The sequence below is a fragment of the Schistocerca serialis genome, chromosome 8 (genome assembly GCF_023864345.2).
Source record: "Schistocerca serialis cubense isolate TAMUIC-IGC-003099 chromosome 8, iqSchSeri2.2, whole genome shotgun sequence".
NCBI classification, from domain to species: domain Eukaryota; kingdom Metazoa; phylum Arthropoda; class Insecta; order Orthoptera; family Acrididae; genus Schistocerca; species Schistocerca serialis.
This window is the reverse complement of record NC_064645.1, coordinates 557272205-557297687: the sequence shown is the minus strand read 5'-3', so window position 1 is coordinate 557297687 and position 25483 is coordinate 557272205. Positions and strand designations below refer to the sequence as shown.

Here is a 25483-nt window from a genome sequence, read left to right as displayed (position 1 = left end):
ATCAGTATGACTGCAGATAAAGTGCAGCTTATCTATTCACTGTGGCACTAGGAGGAGGAGGGGTGGCAGGCCCTTCACCCCAGCTGCCTTTTAGACCCAGTAAAGATTCCCACTACTCAATTCGACAGCAGGCTGAGTGGGCGTAGGGCCACCCTGGAAGAAGTGGAATGAGAACCCCTTCCCGTATCTCAACCCAGGGCCTGCAGGGCTGGAGTCAAGTGCTCTACCTGCCAGGCCACCACAGCTACACCATCAAGTCAACTAACAAGTTTAAATGCATCCTTAAGTGGGCAAAACACAGATGTAACAAGAATGAATAAAGAAATGGAAACATATAATGGAAAATCCAAGATTGAATGTAATGGTGAGTTGCAGATAGGCACAACAAAAAGAATGACTGTCACAAATAAAGCTTTTGGCCCTTAAGGCCTTCATCAAAAATAGATCACACACACACACACACACCTACTCACGCAACTGCAACTCACACACGACTGTAGTCTCAGGCAACTTTAGCCACACTGCGGGCAGCAGCACCAGTGCACTGGTTGGGGGTAAGGAGAAGGCTAGGTTGGGGAGATGGGTGGATAGTACGGGTAGGGGTAGCGGACAATGCAGTGCTGGTGGGAACATGCAGGGGCAAGGTGGAGAGGATAGGGCAGCTATGTGCAGTCGGGAGGTTAGACGGGCAGCAAGGTAAAGCGGGTAGCGGAAAAGGAGACAAGTAAAAGGACTGGGCGCAATGGTGGAATGAGGGCTGTATAGTGCTGGAATGGGAACAGGGATGCTGGATGGGTGAGGACAATGACTAATGAAAGTTGAGGCCAGGAGGGTTACGGGAGCATAGGATATGCTGCAGGGAAAGTTAACACCTGCAAAATTCATAAAAGCTGATGTTGGTGGGAAGAATCCATAGGCCACAGGCTGTGAAGCAGTCATTGAAACGAAGGGTGTCTTGTTTGGCAGCATGATCAGCAACTGGGTGGTCCACTTGCTTCTTGGCCACAATTTGTTGGTAGCCATTCATGTGAACATGGTTGTCATGCCCACATAGAATGCAGCACAGTGGTTGCAGCTTAGCAACTGGTTTCGTAGCCCTGCCTTTGATGGGATAGGTGATGTTTGTGACCGGACTGGAGTACGTGATGGTGGGAGGGTGTATGAGATAGGTCTTGTATTTTGGTCCATTACAGGGGCATGAACCACGAGGTAAGGTGTTGGGAGCAGGGGTTGTGTAGGGACGGAAACATAGTGAAATGGAAACATAGTTCTGGTTATTATCTGTGAACTTAATTTTTGCACCAATATTTGAGACAAATAAGGATCATTTTTGTAACAGATGCTACAATAGGAACAACTGGAGCATGGCTGGTGAGAGAGCCACACGCACAAAAAACACAGCTGAAACCGCAGCTTTGGGGGAGGGGGGACAAGAAAAAAAAACAAAAATGACTACCAGTCTTATCAGCAAAGTCACTCAATGCCCTGTCCTAATACCAATTAGCATTCACACTACACTATATACCTGTGTGTAGGTGAAGACAAGTGAAGCAGTAAACGAGAGGGTGAACAGAAGTCAGAACAAAACATACATGAGAGATAAAAAGCTAGAAATAAGTAAAGTTAAGCTTACTAAATTTGTTGCAAAAAATAAAAGTCTTGCATGTGCCCCTGTTCTTCTTGCTACTCAGATGTGTTGTGGTAAAGAATTAATAATGACAGAGATTTGTAGGTGGTCTAATGGCTTGATGGACAAGACAAGATGAAATAAAATTTAGGATGTGAAGTAACACTTTTTTCTCCAGGTAGTTTAATAAACTTGACTTACAACATGAAAGGAACAAGGAAAGACTATAGTATAACTGTGTTCCCCTTTGAAATTTCTAATGTTCAGCAAAGAGCGCAACTGAAATTTACAAAGGATTTTCAAAGTAACCATAAATATTTATTAAGTGCACAATTCATCAAGAAATCTACATACTATTGAGAGTAGCTCTTTTGAGTTTACCGCATAATGTACACTACAATAAAACTTAATGACCAACTAAAAGTGTTATCCAATCTGGGACTCAAGGCCAGATCTTTGTCTTGACTACTAGCTACACAGACCTAGTTTAGCTATTGCACTATCACGAGAGCCCACCACCTACATTTCACACTTACCGTGAATGATTCACTGGCATCAACAGTGGGAGGATCATCCAGTGCAGGTCTGCCGGACATGATGAGGTGCGACAACTCGGCAGCACTCAGAGGTGATCGAGGTGGGGCAGCAGGAGGATCGCTACCATCACCTCGAAAAGAAGCTGCACTCACACACGAGTCAGGTGTGCCTGGACGACTCCCTGCACTTGTTGTCAGAGTGTAAACACCACTGCTGGTGTGAGCACTCCTCACCGAATAGTCCAAAGCCACAGTCGTTGTTCCAGCTGTCAATGTGCTGGGTGCTGGTAGCACACCACCCACTGAGGTTGCAGGTTCTGAGACTGCCGAATTCTGTGCCGTATGTGAGAAACCGAGCTCCAGGCTTGACGACGTCGATGCACGGCGAGGTCTGGCAGGAGGTGCTGGTCCTGTGTACGAATGACCGCTGTAATTACTCTCATTAATGATGTAATGCAAAGGAAATGTAATATCGAGATGAATGTGTGTAGTAAATCCTAGAACTAACAGTACTAATAAATTAAATTCTCTTTAGGATATATGCTTGTATCACTGAATGGAGGAAAACATTTATTTTTGGTGATAAAATGCTGCAATACACATAATAATTATGAGACGGGTTTACAAAGAACATTTTTATGGGATAAAGTTTTCGATTTTTGCCACAAAATCAACTTACTTTCCAATATCAAGAAACTGCAGTTTTTGAAGTAACACTAACAAGATACTGTTGTCCACTTCTGCTCCTCTATGATCACAGAGCACATGTAAACAATGAATAAAAAATAAAATTCATCAAGAAACACCACTAAGTTATACATGAACTATTTGAGGGGATATACAAAAAAAACTTAACAAATGTTTTGGTGGGCAGCAGTTTTGTAGTACCAAGTTTTGTCACTAGGAGTGCACAGAGTGAACATTCCAAAGTCAGTAAGAGGTGTGCCATTGCTGATGAAGATTCGGACTACTTTCGGCAGAGTTTACAGTGACAACTGTTTCGTGTAATTATCGATTTTGGACTGGCTGATATTAATGAACAGCTTGCAGCGATGCAATTCTGCTTTTTGCTCAGAAAAAGTGGAACAGAAACTCTTGAAATGTTAAAAATGACATACAAGGACAATGCTATGGAGACAACTCAAGTGTTTGCATAATTTTGCCATTTCATAAATGGTGAAATGTAAATTGATGACAAACCTTGTGTAATCCTCCCATAGCCCAAACACATGAAAATGTTGAAAAAATTGTGCAATCATCAATGAAGATCGACGACGGACCACTGAAGAAATTGTGAAGCTATCAGGAGTGACATAGTGTTCAGTGCAGCGAATTGTGACTGAAGATTTGAAAATGAAAAGGGTGGCTGCTGAATTCATGCCACAATTGCCAACTGTTGAACTGAAACAAGGTCATTTGGAAGCACACTGTGCTGTGAAAGATGTGAATGATACAAACATGTTTTCAAAAATTATCACATGAAACATAGCGCTAGGCTCATGATTCTGAATCGAAGCAACAATAAAACCAGTGGAAGACTTCAAGTTTGTCTCACCCAAGAAAGCTCATCAGGTGAAATCACACATTAAAACAATGCTGAATTGTTTTTTTAATGTGAGAGGAGTTTCTTCCACAGGGTCAGATAGTTAACCAGGTTTCATAGTTGGAAGTTTTGAAAAGATTGTGCAACAGGGTGCGGCAGAAGCAGCTTAATTTGTGGCAGTTGGGTGATTGGTTTTCCCATCTGGACAATGCCCCTGCTCCCATAGCCCTGTCTGTATGACAATTCTTGGCTAAAAATGGTATGACTCCTGTCTCTCACCCCCTGTATAAACCCGACCATGCCCAATGCGACTTTTTGTTTTGTTTCCTAGAATGAAAAGAAACCTGAAAGCATTTTACTGATGTTGGTGAGGTCAAGAAAAGAAAAAACGATGGAGGTACTGTCAAGCATCACAAAAGATGAATTCAAACAATGTTTTGAAAAACGGAATAAAAGATTAGACAAGATATCAGTGCAAGTGGAGAGTATTTTGAAGGTAACTGAAGGTTTGTGCTTAAAATTTGAATAAAGAAGCTAAAAAAACAAGTTTAGTTTCTTTTGGGTACCTCCTCATATCAATTACACTTTAGTATCTGTAAGTGCCCAAACAAGATGCCACACACAACTTACCCGCAACCACAACAGTGGAACAGGAACTCGAACACTGACTGCCATCTGTTGTGGCAGGGGTTGCAGCACCTCCTCCTCCTCCACTACTGTTGGGAGATGTCTTCTGATGACTGCGCGTCAGACCAGAAGCCATGCCAGTATGGTCCGTCTCCTCTGAGCTCCCTAATGAAAACATCTGTTTACACAAATGTTGGATTACATCCTACTAAATGAATCTCTCCATAACTGTAATCAATAACAAACGAATATTATGGTGTGAAAAGGAAGCAGCACAGTTTCTTCACCGGCATGGCTGCTTAAGGAAATGTGTAACAATATAGCACCAACTACAGCTCAAAATGTGCTGTGGTACTGCCATAAATAACAAGGTACACTGATTCATTTTCTAAAATTATTGAGATTAGAGTAATCATTTTTATTTTTACTGTCTGGAAGTCTTACAATTCAGGTATTCAGGTGAAGCTTGTTATCACTTACACAGTGGGTAAAAAAAACTAAAAAAACTGCTAAGTCATGTGATATTACTGAAATCCCAAGAATATTAAGTGTCATATTCACTGAGACATAAAACTTTTCTTGTGCAGGGTACGGTAGAATACTGGATACATTTCTATTAAAATATGAAAGTTAAATAGATTCACTTATTACTGCATAGTCTATCATGTACACCCTAAATTGGCACAATATAAACAAAAGTAACAGTAAATTCAAATAAGGTTTATTCTGCTGCTCAAAAAAAAAAGGACTGTGCTCATTATAGTTTGTTATCTTGTTTACTACAACCTCTAGTGTTAATTTTATCGTAGCACAAGATTACATTGTAAAATATGACAAGATGGGTGTGTGCCATTATTTATTCACTTCCATTCCTTTCAAAATGTAGCTTTCACATCTACTACTCTTAAAGAACTGGGATAAAGTTTTAGACCAGTTGCTTGTTATGTAATGCAAAGTGTGCTATCTATTATTTTCTTCATAATACCAGAAAGATGAATGATGTATCTCTGATAACAATAAAACTATATTTTAACATTAATACTCACGTGTAAATAACACATACATGTTAGTTGAAAAAAGATTAATCACACAATTTGTAACAGTGTATCCCATTTACAATACAACTAAGACCAAAGTATCGAATATGCTGTTTTCTCAACATATAATTTTTCACAAACCAATGTGTTACTAATTGCTGCCCATTACATCAAATAAATGTATTGAAGACCAGATACGCAAAGTACACAAGAACAGATTACTACAAAATGTAGAGATCTAACATCGATAAGACTCAATAATTCTTGGCATTACCAGGCTGATAATCAATTGGCACACATGGTGGAAGGGACTGTGTACTTTCCATCATTAGAGCAACCAAACTCATAATCTGAGACACTAGGTTTGTTGCTGGATTTTCAGAACATTAATAGAAGCCCATGGAAATGAGATACTGGAAAATTCCAAGTATCGATTTTTGAAGTACATACAAGAATCAAATAAATTACCTATTGTGGCCAACTTTACACTTTCACCAATGCCAAGAACATTAAGTATACAGTAAACTGTATAGACCACTAACAGGGTTAATCTGCTGGTCTTTTTTTACACTTTGTGAAGCACATTCTCTATCTTCTGACGAAGTTAAGTTCTCCAAAAGACAGTAGAATTGTGCTTTCTGAAACATCACAGACATCCTATGGATTGACATGATCATAATCTTGAGATTTTTTTTTTATTTCATTGACACGACTGCATTAATATTCATTTGCATACCAATAAGGGTATTTATGAAACCGTCTAAATAGATGAAAGCAACAAATTATAGGAAATGTTACAAGTTAGTTTGAAACCACTGACTTCAATATTCTATATCATGTTTGACGCATCCAAAAATGACCTCAAGCTACAGTGAGCTTTGATGACACTAGCAAGCAACTTCACTGCAAAGAAAGATACAGATGACAACTTCAAGAAGACATCATCTGGAAAAAATCATCATTGTATTTCATACTTGGATGTGTGACATTGTCTATTGTGCACATGTCATTGCTAGTTGAAAACTTACCTAAGAAAGAACCCATTCCAAGTCCCTGAGCTTGCAGCTACCACTTTTCGACTGTTCCCAAGGCTCAAAACAAAACTGGAGAGGCAATGGAAGGGATGGGAAAATATTGGAACTGAAGGTATTTTAGAGAGAGTTTTAATCAGTGTTTTGGTTGTGGGAATTGATATGTGATTGCTATATGGAAGGACTTTGAATGTTATGTTGAATGTTATGTTAAAGTGATAAAATATCATTTTTTTAATTGATTCCAGGAAAATTTTTGAAACTACCTTATAAATATTACTAGACCACTATTCCTCTAATGCATGGTCAATGGATTTACCTCTTGGTGGAGGTGAAGGTGGAGCATCAGAGTCGTCATCCCGGAGGTGCGCCAGAGCAAGTGACTCAACAGAAGGTGGTGCAGTAGGAGTCAGAAGAGGCGCAGGGGGTGACGTGATCATGATTTCACCCTCCAACTCATCTTCACTTTCATCAAGACTATGTACACGATCTGACACTATTCCTGACGTTGTGTTGGAGGAGGTATTGCTGATGACAGAGGTGCGTTGATCTGCTTTGCACGTACCCGCACTCACCCAGTCACGAAATCTCTTGCGTTCTGCATTAAGAAGAAATACCTTTATATCACACTGACAGGTTTTATTGTCATAAAGCTTTATTTTTGATGAAAATGCCATTATCAGCTCTCAATAAATTATTTTGAACACATTCTGCAGACTACACCACTAGTGAACATCTCTGCGTTTGATAATTAGAAAATGTTTAAAAGAAGACTTACTAAATATACAAAAACTGAATAAGAAATTCACTCTCCATGTGCTGTAATCATTTATTTACAATCAGCTTCAGTGTCACACATAATGAGAAGGATACCACATTAAAAGGCAGCTTTATGCAACTATTGCATAATGTAACAGCGTAGTTAGTTAGTTGTACATTCCAATGTTCACTTTTACACAATATAGGCATATTTTAATAATGTGGGATGAGTCATTTTAGAATATTTACTTAATCAGTGTGTAAATGCAGCTACATGCTGATCACGTACAGATAAATCAACACAACACAAAACAATATTTAATTTAATAACACAGTTAAGAATATAACACTTTGACACTCAACAAACTACAATTTCCTAAACAAAAATTCATCAATCGAATAGGTATTACCCAGAAGGAACATTTACAGCAGCATAACACAAAATTCCTTGAAACTTGCTATTACAGAATACTGCCTTGCATTTTCTGGCACACTCCTTGGCCCAATTATCTCTACTAATTTAAAAAATAGTTATTAAAAATATTTGAAATACCTACAACCCATGAATTAGCTTGTAACCTATCCATTCAAAGCAATATAGACATCACAATTAACTTCTATTATCTGAATTATTAATATCAGATATAACAGAATATTTTTAGACGTTTTAATAACTTTTCTTAATTATACTGAGTAATTTTTTATGTATGTGACTAAACAGGATCTTTATTTGCTCTTATTAACACACAAATTTCCCTTTCAAATCTCACTGGTGAACTATTTTTTCATGGCTTTTTAATGTCCTTTCTTATCAGTTTACTGGAAAGTTATTCTCAAATATCGACACAAACTTATCGCTGAACCTGTTAAATTTAACACTGGGATTTTTCCCTGTAAATTTCATCCTTGTCCAGCTTCTGGACAATACACTGATATACACTGTATATCTGACCCATAACCACAACAGAAGAAAATAAATGCAATTATCTATTGCCTTTTCTAGTAGGAAGATGAAGTCTAAATTAAAACAAAGTATTCACTTTTGGACTGAGATTTTACTGCATAATTTGATCTTGTTATAATAAGTCACTGGGACTGTCACATCAACAAAGCTCTCCAATGAGCAACAGCACAAAATGTGGAGCATTACTTTGTCCCAAAAATTAAAGATTCCTGGGTAATTATCCACCACTTTCTACAACAACCACTGATTTTCATGTACATCTATTTTTTACTTTCCATGGTCACACCTGAACAAAACAACAATTTATCTTTACTTTTAATGTGAATATCCCTGAGGAAAAAGAAGAGCTGATTATATTCACAATGCTTTGTGCCAATGAGACAACACAATACCAAAAATTATTGCTACCTATTAATTTGTCTGAATGTATTTGATTTGAATAATATATACAATAACACATACTGGCAGTGAAGCAAATGGAAATTCTATCTAATATTTCTGTAAACTGGTTGAAAACTATGAGCAAACCAGTTGATAAGACAGATTTCAGATGAAGAAAAGACTTTGCTTTTTACTTCAATATGAGCAAAGTGCTTTCCACTTTTGGAAAGGTCCTAAAAATTACAGAACATAATTAGTCTTTTTGTTTTATTTCTTAAGGAATTCTTCAATAAGAAATTGTTACAGCAAGGAGTGACAGAAGAATCCACGAATATTATTCGTTGTGAAAGAGTTCAAGAGGTATGTAGGGTTCACATAATGATACACTATTACATGTGTACAGGTATGAAAAGAAACAAGCATATTTATTTTTCTGCAAACATGGCGACAGCTGGAAAGTTTTGTTGGTCCTTGATAATTAGAGGGATATGCAGACTTACCTTCTTCTTCTTTCCGCCGCACCTCTGACAGCCGTGGTTGTATTGCCATACTAAATTGATGTGTTGTTCGGCATAGGAACAGCAAATGTTTACTCTTCTCATCACTACTGGTGTAATATGTAAACTTTTCTCCAGATGTTGGCCAGTTTAGAGCTCGGATTTCAAATTTTTTACGCTAAAATATGTGTCTTATTAGTAAATATTTAATACATTGTGCAACATAGGACATTAAAATAATAATGGAGTAAATCAACAGTGAATCAACACTGATAAAGAATTCGTATAACATTTTCATGTATTTTTTAACAAAATAAAAATGACCCTTTTACAAATAAATGAATAAATAAAAGGTACAACTAGTTTACACAGGCCAAAACATTTTAAAAACATCTATTACGAAAAATCTGTCACTTTTCTGAGGTTTCAGCAGCCAGAGACTGTGGTCATTCGTGTGTGAGTGGCATTCGCGCGCGCGCGCGCGTGTGTGTGTGTGTGTGTGTGTGTGTGTGTGTGTGTGTGTGTGTGTGTGAGCTGTCTATTTACGATGAAGGCCTTTTTGGTCAAAAGCTTGTCTTCTGACAGTCTTTTTGTTGTACCTATCTGTGACTCAGAATCTCCGCTATACAGTAAGTAGCAACTATCCTTTTCATAATATTGTCATTTGTTTGCTTGTGTCTACACTGTGTCTGCTTATGGGAAGATGGGTTTTCAGTAAGAAAATCACTATTTCATTTTCAAAAAGGAAAGTGAAATAAAAGTGATGCATTGTAGAGATGATCTCTAAGGTAGACATTGAAGAATCTGAGTTTAGTTACACACTAGTTCAAAAAATACTAAGAAAAGTTTGAACGAAATGTAATACCATTTCGAAATAATAACTCAGGCAGACATTAAAGAAGCTTAGGTTTGTTGGGTTGTAAATCGGGTTAAACTGAAGATCAAATTTGATTCAGTATTTAAAGATATGATAGATGTTAGTTTTTAAATATGTCCCCACCACCACCACCACGACCACACACACACACACACATTTTCATCATGGTACAGAAATTCCACTGTAGTCCTTTAGTGTTCTGAATACTTTGATGCAGTATATTTCTGATCACAGATATTCATATTAAATCCTAATAAAATATAACTGACTCTTGTGCTATGTATCTATCCAATCAATGAAAACTGTTTAATTTCTGGAAACACTGAATCACAACTGTTTTGAATACATTTATGTCAGTCAGAAATGAACAATATAAAACTGATCTGCATGGCTGCTAGAACTTCTGTTTTTAGCTAGCATCTCACAAGTTACCACCATCACTTCACTACACCAATGTATCACTGTCATATGTACAAGCAATGCATATAAATAATCTAAGGGACAAACAGAAAAGAAAAGAATATATCATGAAATGAAATGTGTACATTTCTATGTGAACATGTATGTGCACACACAAGCAAATCATTCTGCTACGCTGTATACTATGCAAAATTACATGCAGTAGTTACTTACATCAAAACACAGTTTTCCTATATTATTCCACAAGAATGTTGCCGTCAATGTCTTTGCAGAGATTTCCTGTAAGCAAGAAACCAAATTTGATTTCTCACAGTAGAGAACATAAAGAAATGTTTTGGACAGTTATTAAACAAATGTGGTAAAAGTGATCTGCTTAATCACTTTGTAACACAAATTTACTATATTTAAGAATTCCATGTTGTAAATAAACTGTGGGGACAGCAATATACCAAACTAAAACTATAGTAGAACACTGATTGAATAGCCACCAATGGGAACATTGGTTAACTAAAGCATTCTAATCAGATGTAGCACTTTTCCCCACCCTGCCAACCAACATGTATGACAATGCTCACATGCCCACCCAGCTAGCCGTGTGGTCTAACGCGCTGCTTGCCAGGCGCGAAGGCGTGCATGTCCCCAGCACTAATCCGCCGGCCGATTAGTGTCGAGGTGTGGTGTGCCGGCCAACCTCTGGATGGTTTTTAAGGTGGTTTTCCATCTACCTCGGCGAATGCTGGCTGCTTCCCCCTATTCTGCCTCAGTTACACTGTGTCAGTGATTGCTGTGCAAACACCGTTTCCAAGTAAACGTACACCATAATTTCTCTACCACAGAAACATTTGGGGTTACACTCGCCTGGTAGGAGACATTCCTGGGGAGGTCCACTGGTGGCCGAACTGCACAGTAACACCGGGTTCAATGTGAGCCGTCAGTGGGGTGGGTGACTGCTGTGGGTTATGGCAGGACGAAGCCTCTCCATAGTTTCCAGGTCCCCAGTTTAATACATACATACAAGCTCACATCATCAGTTGTGTGTGAAGCATCACTTGTGAAAGATGGTATTCTAGATGTTTTACTGGTTGCAATGGGACTGAAATCATTGTCAGTGTCAGTGTCATCAATGAACAAGACCATTGCAATGAGGCAGAGCCTAGTAACAAGGGGCCCATCCACTGAAAATGCTTTCCACTGCCTCGAGAAAGCTATAAATCTGTTAGAACAACAAGAAGAATGTGATCCAACTGCAGTCCTTCACAAGTGAGTGAGATTTAATAAAAAAATATGTCTAAGTTCTGAAATAATAAGAAATTTTGGACTTATTTTCTGCAATTTTAATGACTTTAATCTTATTTGATGTGTCTATTTTTGAAACATATGATAAAAGTTATGTACAGTTTTGCATTTAAAGCACTGTTTCTCTGTTGCATACTGCTCCTATGAAATAGACAATTACTGGTTATCAAAAAATACCTTCAATCTCTAATTGTTTTGCATGATCCATGCTCTACTATTCAATAAAACAAAGGTAGATGAAATTTGATTCAGTAGGCAGCATTAGACAAAGAAAATATGAGAAAATCTTCAATATTTTCAAACATAGGAATTTTGAGAATGATAGAAGAAAGAGCTCTACAAAAATATACATGAGCTTATTTCTTTCTGCCTTGTTGTGTATTGCATGTGTGGGGTCCTGGCTATCTTTTCTACGTAATCCTTGTTTCTTACAATGTTTTCCTAATTTATGTTTACATGCAATGGAACTCCAGACACTGTCAGTTGCTTTCCGGTAAGTGGACCTATCTGATTTTTTCCCCTTTTTGTTTTACGATATGGGTGTAGAAGCTATAGAATCAAGACATGGTCAAAAATTCCTGGAGAGCCCTTCATATTTACTCTTATATCACTATTTAGACGAAAGTGAAAGAAAGAGAAAGAATGATTTGGGGGTGAGGGGGGGGGGGGGGGGTGAGGGGGCATTTGTTAAAGATTCTCATCATCTTCAATTAATACCTTTCTTGCAACTGGTATTTACACAAAGTTTTCTTATTTGATCAGATGATTTAATTCAATATTACAAGACCAATATATTGGCATATATATGCCTAGGCATAAACAGCCAAGACTAAGTAGACAAATATTTGTCCAGCTATTTTCATAGTACTGTAATAGTGAAAAATTATGTCTGGCTATAATTATATATTAAATTACTGTACATGAAATGAAATAATTGCATTTAAGATTTCTTGGACACTCTCACCAATCCAGAAAACGTTTTTTTTTCCAAAATTCACAAACAACAATACCTAATGCAGTATTATTTTACAAGTACTATTTTCGCCATAGGACCACATGTATACTGTTGTTAATGCTATACTTTTATTGTTGTTGTTAACATCATAATCAAATTTTAAATACATGTGATGAATGACAATAATGAGATTTTTCATTCTTTTGGCAATAAGTAGAGTATCTCATGCACAAAAGATTCATCCTTGGTTTGTTCTCTTGCAAAACAACACAAGCCATGGACTTGTCCTAAAAAGTTTCGCTAACACTGGAATACCTGTTGCAGTATTATAACAACAAGCACAATTTTTTATACTTGGATACATGTATACATTCTGTTAATGGTATAATTTTACTGATTCTGTTGGCATATGTCTCCGCAATGCTCAGTAATTAACTGTACACCATAGTAACAACATTCTTACTAATGGTCAAAATGACTGTGTACCTCATAAATCTGAATGCCTTTGGCTGTAATGGCAAGCCAGACAGTGCCAGGGCCCTGCTCATTCTTCTTATATCGAAGGCGGTAGAGGTGCGAATTGTGTGTAAGTGGTGAGACCTCTGTCGAGGAGGCCTCACGAATGTACAGCAACTCCGCCCGCGCTCGTCCCATTCCACGGTTGTCGCGATGTAGAGTGGGAACTGTTTGCACGAGTTGCTGCTCCGAATTCTCCACCATCTGTAAGACCAAAGTGGTGTCAAGTAAACATTCTAAATTATGAGCCTACCAATGAATTATCATTTTATCATCTGCTTGTTGCAAGAATGTGTCAGCAAAGTAAAATACAGGATTTTTCAGAACCTCACTGATAACTTAGAGGGTCAGCTAACAACATTTAAATCATGTGTCATTAAAGAACATATTCTCTTTTATGTGTATATATGATGTATACATTCTAAGGTAGAATAATAACAACTCTACACAAATTATATTTTAGAAATAAATATAGAACAATTGCTCAATACAGACCATCCTCAACCTCATTACATGTCTGGTATTTTGGTATCTTGATCACACTGTGGCTCGCATGTTTACTCTAACTTGATATATCTTGATTATTTTTTTGGTATCATGTAAGGAGTGTGGAATATATAACTGCCACCAGAGATGAATTAATTGCTCAAATCAGTTAAGTGTTTCACAATCCAGAAGAGAATCAGGGAATGCTCAACAGTCATTACTGAGAAAATTTGAAGCATGTAATTTATTTACAATTGTTGTTATTCATTTTCGGAACCTTAAGGATGTCTCATGCACATAACTCATAAATGGCAGACTAAAAAGTGCATATTACTTAACAAAAAATAAGGCTTTTTATATGATCTACTGTACATAAACATTTTTAGAGAGGTTCTGTAACACCCTGCACAATGGAAAAAAAAATGGCAACAGCAAAGTATTGGAGATGTGGCTAGAAGAATGTTTGGGCATCCAGAACCTAAGAGCAATATTACTGTTTATAAAACCTATAAATGCTATAAAAAGATTTCAAGCAACATATGCAGATTTAAAATTCATGTAAGTGCAACAAAACAAAAGTCTTGATCTGACTGATCACAGAAGGAAGTAAATAATACTAACTCTCAGAAACAGGGATTGCTTAACTCATTACTTGCAAAACTTTATTATTTTATTTTGTCAACCTTTTTTACATTAATGTATATCCTGAATGATAAATGAAAGAAAAAGCTGCTTTGAAAAATTTCAGTTATTAGTACAAAAACTATAGACCACCCCACTTTTGGGACATTGGCAAAATTAGCTATCAAAAACCGCATTATTACTGTCAGTGCAAAAAACTGTAAGAAACGTCATGGAATAAACAAAAACACTGTTTCTGATATTTCAAAGTGTCTATTCAGTATGAAGTGAAACAAAACACTTGTTATGTACACCAACATTGCACCCATCATACATTTGTGCTGCTTTTTCTCGCAGTATGCACATCTGTCTCTGTTTTACTTGGCACAGCAAAGCGGTTTCCTCGATCTAGCCACCAATCTTCCTGTCAGTCTGCTTACTTGTGGTCTTCCGTGTTTAAGTGTTAATCCTGTTTTCTAGGAAAGGTATATCACTACTCTCTTTCCGACATCGAAAAGTGAAACCTTCACATTTCTATAAGCAATTTGTTAAGCAAGCATTGTATTATTCAATGATACGTGGCTTTGTAACAGATATTTTCTTTTCTTTACCTGTGAATAACTCAAAGGAGTAATAGTACTGTAATTTGTGACTACACATACTGGTTTGTTGTCCCTCTATTTCACTACCAGAATTTCATTCTCTTTGTCAAACATGTAGTCACAGAATATTTGTCCATTTCCTTCCACTTTATCTTTCTTTTTTTCCAGTAGCTTTCATTTTCCTCTTTCCATTGTGATGAGTGTGTCAACACTGGTGAAAAAGTGTTGAAAGAAAAGTTTTGTATACTCTGTTTCTAAAATGATGAAGTTTAGCTCATTTATTGACCCTTGCACCTAAAGCCTCCTGTTTGTTGTGTCTTGCCATAGTACGGTGAAAAATTATTAAGGAAGCCCCTGGAACTCATAAGATATCAAATTTTATATATTACTTTGATAGGCTTTCCCTTCAGAAACATCTTATCTGAATTTTTGCCACAATAATAATCTTTTCATTAACTTATACTCTGAAGGGAATAAATCAAATTACTTCTTCAGCATTTCAAAGTACAATCCCAGTTTGTACATCTTTGGAACTGTCATTCAGGTGAATGACTTTCTTTATTTCCTCAAAACTATTTCTTGACACTGAGTTGAAGACTACAGAAAAAAACAGCATTGGAGCCTGTTCCCAACACATACTCTCATGGCGAAGCTTAGGATACTCACCCAGCAGGAATATGGCACTGAAGGACTTTAGTTCTTTTTTAGTTAGAAGAAAATTTATGTTGTTATGTTGGCAAGTCTAGATGTTGCTTTGTTCTATGACAGTATGCACTAGTCCTCAACCTGTGGCACTGTCTCATTTGAAAATTTTCACTTCATGTCCTTACGCTTTTCTTCACTTAGCTCCTGGAGGTAAATCACCAACATTAGCTTCATCCCTGCTGGTTATAAGTTCTAAAGTACCTCCAACATTTGTGCAGTGTAATTTTCGTTGACTCAATCTGTTATTTCATCTGCACTGGATGGCATAGTTAACAATTCTAAGTCATCAGCTTTATCATCATTCCCTTTGTATCTCCCCAGTTCTGCTAGAGATTCTTCAGTAGTAAGACCAGGCAACATGTTTTTACCTACCGTAATTGTAAAATGTGAAAGGGAATATTTCACTGTAGTACCTAACCCTGGAGAAAATCTCACAACAGTCTAAATAGTAATTTTTGTGTGTAACACGTGTGTATGGCGACACAGCACATCAACAAAGGAGTGATAATGTAACATGCCACTGCCCCTTTATTGGGAAGTAATAACTTCAGGAAATCAGAAATACACTGAATATATCAATGAAAACAATCAATTATTGACAAAATAATATAATATTGTCAAACTAATGTATATATGACAAACCAGGAATATACTGAATGTTACATGGACAGCTGTGTGTCCATAACAAACACATCCGGACAACTAAATCGCAATTCATTATGGTACAAAAATTGTCAGCAGCCATACAGTGCAGCCAAGTGCAAAAAAAAAAAAAAAAAATTAATTCCTTTTCTAAAATAAACTAAGTAGAGAAATATTATTTACTTTCAACTTGCAGGCATTACAGCATCAGTTCAATTGTTAGATATAAGAATCAAAGCTAAAAGTTTCACTGCTTATGTGGAAACAAAATAAAGACACGCTTCCTGAAAAAGAGAGAATGGCAAATAATGGAAAGAAAAAAAGAGAAGACAATGGTGAAGAGGACATCAGAGATTGCAAGTTGATAAAGGGGTCATATACTTCAACCACAGGGAGAAGAAGTAAAGGAGAGAAGCATATCGAACAAGAAAATTCACCAGGTACGTGTCAACAAGCTTTGACACAGAGCCTTTTCACAAAAGACCAAAGTTACCTGCTTCGGGAAGTATTCTGGTGCGCTGAAGTAGGCGCCCGTGTGCTGCTGTGGGTTGTAATCGCCGAGGTCCGCCTGCAGGGCGAGCCCCGCCAGCAGGTAGAGCAGCTCCTCGCTGGCGCAGGCGTGCAGCAGGCCGCGGGACACCACATTGTGGCGCAGCTGCAGGTAGTAATGGTGCCGAGTCTCCTCATCCCTGCAGACAGAGTCAGAGTGCTGCTCAAAGCCTCTTCTCCGATGTGAACGTTAATTTACTAACAGTCATAATAACTCTTGATTTATCCTTCTTCTGCTCATATGTAACATATTCCACCTGTTGAAGTATAATACCTGCAGCACCTGTCGTTTAGCTCCTTTTCTGTAACCTCAGAGATAATCGGGACGTATGGGAATGGCATTCATTCTACCACAAGGCAGTAATATCTATGGAGTGAGCATACAAAGGCACAGAACAGAGTTTCTGTTGCCAATATGCACAGCTTCCCGGGTCATATGAATGTGGTATTTACTTACGAAACATAGCTGTTACTCCTCACAAATATTTCAGTTTGCATCCATAGCAGTACTGATTATTCACCACAGTATCAGTAATAAACAAATGTGTAAAACAGCACAAAGATGTGTAATATTAAAGTTTCTGTCTTAGTAAAATGTAAACAGATTTCACTGCACTTAAGTTGTGCCACAACACCAGTCAGATGTTGGCGACATGTGCAGTATGATATTCTCACATCTTTCACATTCCTACCCTATGCAATCTACAAAGAAGATTACTTACAAAACACACAAGTATGTGGGACCCATACGAAACAGGATTAACAGAGGATATTGAACAAATTCACAGAAGGGCAACATGTATAGTCATGTTTTGTTAGACTCATGAGAGAGTGTTCTTTAAATATGAAAGAAATTGAGGTAACAGGTTCATGAGGATACATCCCAAATATCCTGTGAAACCCTACTTTCGATGTTTCAATCACCAGTGTTCAGTTAAGAATCTAAAATTACATCACTCCTGTAATGACTGCTAAGACAAGATTAGAATAATTACAACAAGCACAAAGACATTTAAGCAGCCATTCTTCCCAGACTCCATGTGTGTTTGGAATGGGAAGAAATCTTAATATGTGGTACAATGGGAAATATGTATTGATAGGTACTTGAAAAATATGGATATTTTACATAATACATATACATTATTACATACAAACATACATTACATATAATATTACATAATTTTGGACATGCAAGTGACATATGTGATGAGTGTTTTACGCTTTAACTACAATGATATATCTCCTACATTATGACATCCATTTTCTAACGGTCTTTATAATGATAAATATTTTTTAGGCAGTGATCAATGCACACCCATCCTCCTGCTCTTCTCTGGGCTACATAAAAACTTTGGGTTCTATAGAGATGTTGAGTGAGAGGAGCAGGGGAGAGGGAACCACATCCATAAAAAACAATCTTGTACACTTCTTACAAACAGTAATTGAATATAAGACAGAAAACAGTTAATATATGTAAACAAGTGCACATAATTTTTATTTCCTCTTTGAATTTATAATGATTTCATATACTCTCAGAAACAAGAATTTCTGAATACCTCGAACTACACATTACTGCAGTCTAAGGTTCTTTATATTTTCAATACCACAAGTTGCATTCTTTCACTTGCAATAACTGGAAATTAGATGGTTTACCTCTTCTATCATAATAAAAGAAGAATGGCACAGTAATAATTATTTCTGCACATGTTATAATATGGAAATTGGCAACAGGGTTGGTCATTCTGTCTGACCTATCTTAGCATGCTTTGGGACTGCAGAAAATGCTTTTTGACAGCGGGGTAACTCCTTGGGTGTGGGATATAAACTTCATGCTCTATATTCCACAGTTTACATTATGAATCTTCCTCCTTTATAACATATGATCTCTAAGTACAATTGTAAAGGCCACAGACTTCCCACTAAGTATCTAAGAAACTAATTTGTTACCCTCTTAATCATAAATACCATACAGTTAGACAGAAGTGTACGCTTCCACACTTAGCCTTTAGTAAAACATTTTCTGGCTGCATGGTATTAACCAATGTTCTGCCCACTGTCAACAGTGGTTGAAAAGCAGCACAATGACAAACAGTTGAAAAACGAATAGGCTATAAATAGTTCCACATTCTCAAGGGATTTACGTGTGATAAGATTTAGAGAATATGATATGTGAATAAATGAAATTTCCCCTGTCTAGCTACCAGTTCATAAAGCTTCTTCTTGGTCCGACTGAAGAAGGAAACTGTAACAATCTTTTCTACTACCGCATTCTTTGTTTTTCAATAATGTCTAGATGAGTTGAATGCACACCTGCGTCTCACCACTACATCGTCTAAAATAGAATACAAAATATTCTTTTTCTCTTATTATTTTAACATCCTTTCTCAACCACATTAATTTGGTCTAGTATGGCTGAAATATACCAATGAAATAGTATTAGATGGTGCCTTAATTTCTTATTGCTGTTGATTCATTCATCCATTCACAGAGTCCAGTAGATCTCTTTCTGAGAGAGAACCTTCATGGATGTGAAATAAGTCAAGGTCTTCATTAAGAAAGTTAAGTAGCTAGAAGCTAGATGAGATTACATTAATAATTCCAATTATTGTCGAACTACTATAAACGACTTGCGCTTACTTGACCTAAATTTAACACAGTAAAATAATTAGGAAAGCGCTACCTTGAAAAAGTTGTTGCGTCCTCAGTTATTTCAAATAGTTGTTATTTATTACCTACATAGTATTGCTAGCTAAATAAATATATATTTATCATGGGACATCAGAACTGAGACCTGTTCACAAAGCACGTTACGGAGCGAGGTGGCGCAGTGGTTAGCACACTGGACTCGCATTCAGGAGGACGACGGTTCAATCCTGCGTCCGGCCATTCTGATTTAAGTTTTCCGTGATTTCCCTAAATCGCTCCAGGCAAATGCCGGGATGGTTCCTTTGAATGGGCATGGCCGACTTTCTTCCCTCATCCAATGAGACCGATGACCTCGCAGTTTGGTCTCTTCCCCCTAAAAACCCAACAAAGCAAGTTGCCACTTTTCACGTTGAGAACAGGAATCTTCGATATTCAAATCTAAAGCGTGTTTCCGTAATTATGACAAAACTGTCACGCTCTACAAACCTGAGAGCACAATCTCTTACGTCACTGGCAAATATGTCTATACCTCTACATTCATTGGTATGTTATACTTTCTGTCCAAAACCAGTCATAAGAATCTACGCAACTTCACTTCGCATCATTTACTTTTAATACGGATGTATGCTCCGTGCAATATTCCTAGCCCTGACTCATTCAACATCTCTGAGCAGTTTCGTTGATGGGATCTATGGAACATGTTTTATAAACAGCGCTTAATGTCTAAAATGCTGCCAACTCAACTCATTAATTTTATAAGGTTTAATTACCTGAGCAACAATGGACTGTCCACGTAGAACTGGACTCTGAAGTACAACACGAGGGAGGGTCTTCCATTGCCGTCCAAACCCTGTAAAATCAGACAAATTGCAAGTAATAAATGTCATGCAATGCAACACTGCTTAAAAAATAAAAGTTTCATATTTTTACACGCGTATATATTTGGGATTCATGATCCTTCAAGGTTTTTCAAATAGGTACTAAACCTTCACATAGGAAATCGTTTTTAATTAAATCAGAAAAATTTATGACCAACGACTGGCGTACGCCCACTGCAGGAATGTACAACGGAAGTCAAGAAAACTACTTTTTTTCGAATTGTGCAGCACTGCCAGAAGAACTTGCATATCACACTACACCAAATAAGCAAAGAATCTGGAGGGAAGGTTTAAATTCACGCTGTACCACCCAACGCCCGGGACGTTGTTTTATTGTCACTTCTGATTTTTCTTATTGTCAAACATGCTGCTACATTTTCTTTAAAGAGCTACGATCTAAATATCGTTATTATTAATTGCAGATTAAGTTCGAAATGAATCGCTCGAAATACAACAACAGAAACATTATCACGTATTCCGAGTATTTCTGTTGCTTTGAATCGGTCGCGCAGTAACAGTAATTAGCTGTAATGTGCAAAAAGGTCGGTTTGGTAGAGACGAGGACGGCTTGCTGTTTTAGCGAGTATACAGCCCGAGAGCACTTCAATCAACGGCTACGCTAATTAATTTCAGAGACGGCCGTGACCTTCTTGCGCGCAAGCCTCAGCCGGATGCCAGAATGTTCCGAGCATTGCTCAACATGCGCGGCATTTTCAGAGTTTTAGTTTTGTAATACCGGTATATCAAGTTACAGCAGAGATCAAGTTACAAAGAGATAGAAATTCGTTCTAATGATACGTCTGCGCCACAGTTATGATTTTGTAACTTCCATTAAAACAATAGCTTCGAGAAAGAACTTAGCAATGAAGCTAACAACGACATATTCTTGCATTCTTTCTCCAGGGGGAGAATAACGGAACAGTTACTAGACGCTTTTGTCATTCATTTGCTGCAATTGCTGTAAAATATGTTTTGTAAAGAAGCTTGACTTCGCTGTTAAGATAATCGTATCGATGGGCTCATTACTGAAAAGCTTTAAGAGGTATTTTCTGTAGACATAGGAGACAATTTTCTACAACTATTGTCGCTGAAGATCAGACCGTATCAGGCACGTCCTCGAAGTACTTTTGAGTCAAAAAGTGTTTTGTGGCCGCAGTCAGATGCAAGTGATTCAATTTGATCGCATTTTGGTGGCTCTTCAATATCGCTGCTTTTTTTATTCAACAATCTCTAATTTAGCTTCATAAAGCCTTTCCATAACAGAAAAATCAGAGATGGTTACAGGGGAAGGTTCTGTTAATTCTGTTTTAAATGTTTTTGTTCCAGTCTTTGATCACAACATCAATTCTTTCGACGATGACCGGTTTCAGTCAGTAATGACCATCCTCAGATCTTTACTACACCATGTCCTGAGGATAGTCATTACTGACTGAAACCGGTCATAGTCGAAAGAACTGATATTGTGATGAAAGACTGGAATAAAAAAGATTTGACAGTATTGGATCAATGTTCATATACGTGACCATGTCGCAGCTGGTGAATTCTGTTTTAAAACCCTCATGAAACACTGTAAATGAACTTAATTTAGGGTCACAATATTTCGAGTCGAATTAGGGTTGCCTGGTGTCGGCTTTTTACGGTCATGTTCGGCCAATTACTCTTTACACAAGTACGGCCTTTGTTAGGCTTTTTATCGATGAAGTTGAGAACTCACAATTAAGGCCTTTTTCACTAACGACGAATGAAGAATTTCATGCGAAATTACTGAAATTGGCAGAAGTGGGCTTAAATGAGAAATGTTAATACTTAAAAACATATTATTGTTATTTCTTTGTGAGTCTAACTGAAATGACCAAAGTTACTGATTATTCGTTTTCCGTCCCAGAAGAATAGATGCTTGTTTATTTAGTTAAATGAATAATTTTTAGTTTATTTTGACACAATACTAACAGAGCAGAGTGAGCAATTAAGAAGACTAGGTACTCAACTGATATGAGAATTGCTACGATATTATCGCTGTTAGTGTTTTTTAGTTGAAGCATCTTTAAGGTTGATCTCGCAAAAAACCGACTGTCACTGATTATTAATAAACGATTGAAAATGCCCAGTTCTCCCTATTTGCCCGGCTAAGTACGAGGGTTGTCCAGAAAGTAAGTTCCGATCGGTCGCTAAATGGAAACCACAGTGAAAATCAGAAACATTTTATTTGCAAGAGTTAGCCACACTTTCCAGATACTTCTCTACATAGTCGCCGCTCTGATTTAAGACATTTGTCGGAGTGTTATACCATCGTCATAGAAGGCAGCCGCCTGTGCTTCCCGATAATTCTCTACGCTGGTCTACAGCGCGTAGCCTGCGCCCAAGTGTTGTCTTCGCATCCAACGTTTCATGTGAACAGAGATGATACTCAGGACGAGCCAATTAGGGCTGTGTTGTGGGTGATCGAACACTTCCCATCGAAAAGGCTGCAGGAGCGCCTTCACTGCCCCTGCAGAGTGCGGCTGAGAACTGCCACGAAGAAGGGAGTGCGTGGCAGTTGTGTTAGGTGGGCTGCATTCATTAAGGCGAAGCCCCTCAGCGGGCCCTCCTACTTTGCGGGAGACATCGTTGTACTAGGCACCTTTACTCGCTCACAGTGCGCTCACAACTGAAAAGATCTTGATGCGATCGACGGTCATACTAGAGACACTACCCAACACATCTGTGAGAATCTTCATCGGGTTTTCACTGTAGTGTCAATTTTGCAACTGATCGGAACTTACTTTCTGGACTACCCTCATACAACGTCGAATCTGGCTTTTCCATTTTTTGACGTCATAACCCTAAGTGGGGTATGAGATCAGTCCACTTACTACTTCTGCTGAATGAGACGGAGGCAGTATGTGACGTGTTAAAACTATGTTCTGGACACTAATCCGAACCTGAACAGTGAGGTACTAATTACGCGATCCAATCACACCAAAAGACATGAGGCAGCAGTATGTTGCTCATGTCATTACCAGGACAGCCATTCGGATTTAGCTTTTGTGTGGTTTCCCTTAATCTACGGTTAATGCTCAGAAAATGGCACAGCTGGCGTACTTACCCATCCCAGCATGTGCTCGGTCGCTAATGACCTCGATGTCGGTGGGAGATTAATCCCTAAGCCTCTTCTTTTCTACGATCCGAACACGTTTCAAGGACCGACATATTCATTTTATTATGGGTCCGTTCCCTTTCCTTCGGCGAACAGCAGAGGCTTTCTCCCACAATGTTTGAGATCAGGCACTTCCGAAAGAAAGGACATAGTCACCCACAATCAGTATCGAGTAAAATAGTTCTTTCGCAGCGATAGCCCTCGGGCTGTAGATAAGACAAGTCTCCTCGCTCGCTATATTTTCTCTCTCGGAGGAACTAGTCTCCCAGCGACTTGGGACAGTCGCTACGTAGTTTGGAAAGAGGGAGTCAGTGACAAGTGTTGAAGCACAAACGCGCCTGCAAGGCGTGCGCCAATCACATTATTTCAAGCGCCCTACCCGTGAAACACAGGGATTCTGGTCCGACACAAAAGTTTTAACTTGCTAGAGATAACGCAATATGTGCTCATCTACATCTACATCTTGTACCACTGCTAGTCTTTTCCTTTCCCGTTTCACTCGCAGACAGAGCGAAGGAAAAAGGCTCTCTACACTGATAAGCCAAAACATTATGACCACTGCCCACCGCGTGGATGCTGCCTGGTGGCGCTGGAGACACGTAACGCGGTGCCAGAAGTATAAAGTGGACGGAGCAGAGACGAATAGGGAATCATTTTAGCGACGATTGTTGTGGCCCAGAGCCTGGGAGCGGACATCTTGGAAACGGCGAAGCTGGTCGGCTGTTCACGTGCTACTGTCGTGAGCAAGTGTGGAAAGTGGGTGAAGTATTCTGAAACCACGAATAGGCGACAAGAAGTTGGACGTCCATATCTCACCACAGAACATGGGGATCGGTAGCTCGGCCGCTCTCTAAAGCAGGGTAGGCGGCGATATCTGTGGCAGATCTGGCGTCAGAGTACAGTGCTGGAGCAGGTACAAGTGTTTTGGAGCGCACAGATCAGCTCACAGTGATGAACAATGTGTTCCGCAGCAGAGGACACCTGCATGTTCCCACATTGACCCAACAACACCGTCAATTATGATTACAGTGGGCACGTGGTCTTCGAGATTGGACTGCGGATCAATGGGATCGGGGTCACCTGGTCGCATGAATACCATTTCTGTTATACCAGGTCGATGGTCGTGTACAGATACGCCGTCACCCAGGCGAACGGATGCCCGAAACATGTAGCACACCACGGACGCAAGTCGGTGGGAGCAGTATTATGTTATGGCGTACATTCACCTGGGCTTCCATGGGACCTGCGTTAGTAATCGAAGGCACCATGACAGCAGTGGACTATGTGAACATGACTAGGGACACCTGTAACCCCTTACGCCTGATGTCACCCGCAACAGCTATACCATATTCCAGCAGGATAACTGTCCGCATCACAAGGCCACACTCGTGCTGCAATGGCTTGAGAAGCGTTATAGCGCACTCACGTTGCTGTCTTGACCATAAATTGGCTTAGCTGAAACCGATGGAACCAAACTGGGACGCTATCGGGTGTCAGCTCCCCGCCCACAAATCAACCGCCCATAAATTACAGGAAGTGTTTGAGCAATGTGCAGACATATGGTGCCAAAGCCACTGCAAACCTATCAAGTACTTATAAAATCCATTGCATGTAGAATCACTGCTGAACTGTGTTCCAGAGGTGGACCAACACGCTTTTAATTAGGTGGTCATAATGTTTTGGCTCATAGTGTATATGCCTCTGTACAAGCCTTGATTTCTCTTAATCTTCTCTTTGTGGTCCATATGTGAAATGTATGTTGGTGCCACCAGAGTCGTTCTTCATTCAGCCTGAAATGCCAGTTCTATTTGGATCACACATATGCTATATGCAGTCTACTTCACAGATGAACCTCGCTTTCCTAAAATTCTCCCAAGAAACCGAAGTCCACCATTTGCCTTCTCTGCTACCGACCTTACATGTTTTCCATTTCACATCGCCTAGCATCATTAAGTTTAGATAATTAGTCGAAAAGACTCTGTCAAGCACCACGATACTAATACTATATTCAAACACAGCAGGGTTTTTTTTCTTACTCATCTGCACTAACCTTCATTCTTCTGCATTTAGAGTTAGCTGCCACTCACCACACCACTAGAAATTTTGTATATCAGCAGGCCATCTTGTATTCTACTAAAGTCACTCAACAAAG

At 38.6% G+C, this 25483-nt stretch overlaps 1 protein-coding gene across 1 annotated transcript in view; it reads right to left on the bottom strand.

Annotated features, from left to right (window-relative positions):
- The window catches only part of LOC126416186 (protein expanded), a 505339-nt gene that overhangs the window by 29950 nt on the left and 449906 nt on the right, over window positions 1–25483 (bottom strand). Inside the window, exons 6-13 of the mRNA XM_050083768.1 lie at window positions 20088–20167; window positions 16616–16811; window positions 13037–13270; window positions 10513–10578; window positions 9006–9180; window positions 6721–6999; window positions 4337–4498; window positions 2164–2573 (exon numbers count right to left, since the gene is read on the bottom strand). Of these exons, the coding sequence (XP_049939725.1) occupies window positions 2164–2573; window positions 4337–4498; window positions 6721–6999; window positions 9006–9180; window positions 10513–10578; window positions 13037–13270; window positions 16616–16811; window positions 20088–20167 (1602 nt within the window). The remainder of the gene's footprint in view (window positions 1–2163; window positions 2574–4336; window positions 4499–6720; window positions 7000–9005; window positions 9181–10512; window positions 10579–13036; window positions 13271–16615; window positions 16812–20087; window positions 20168–25483) is intronic.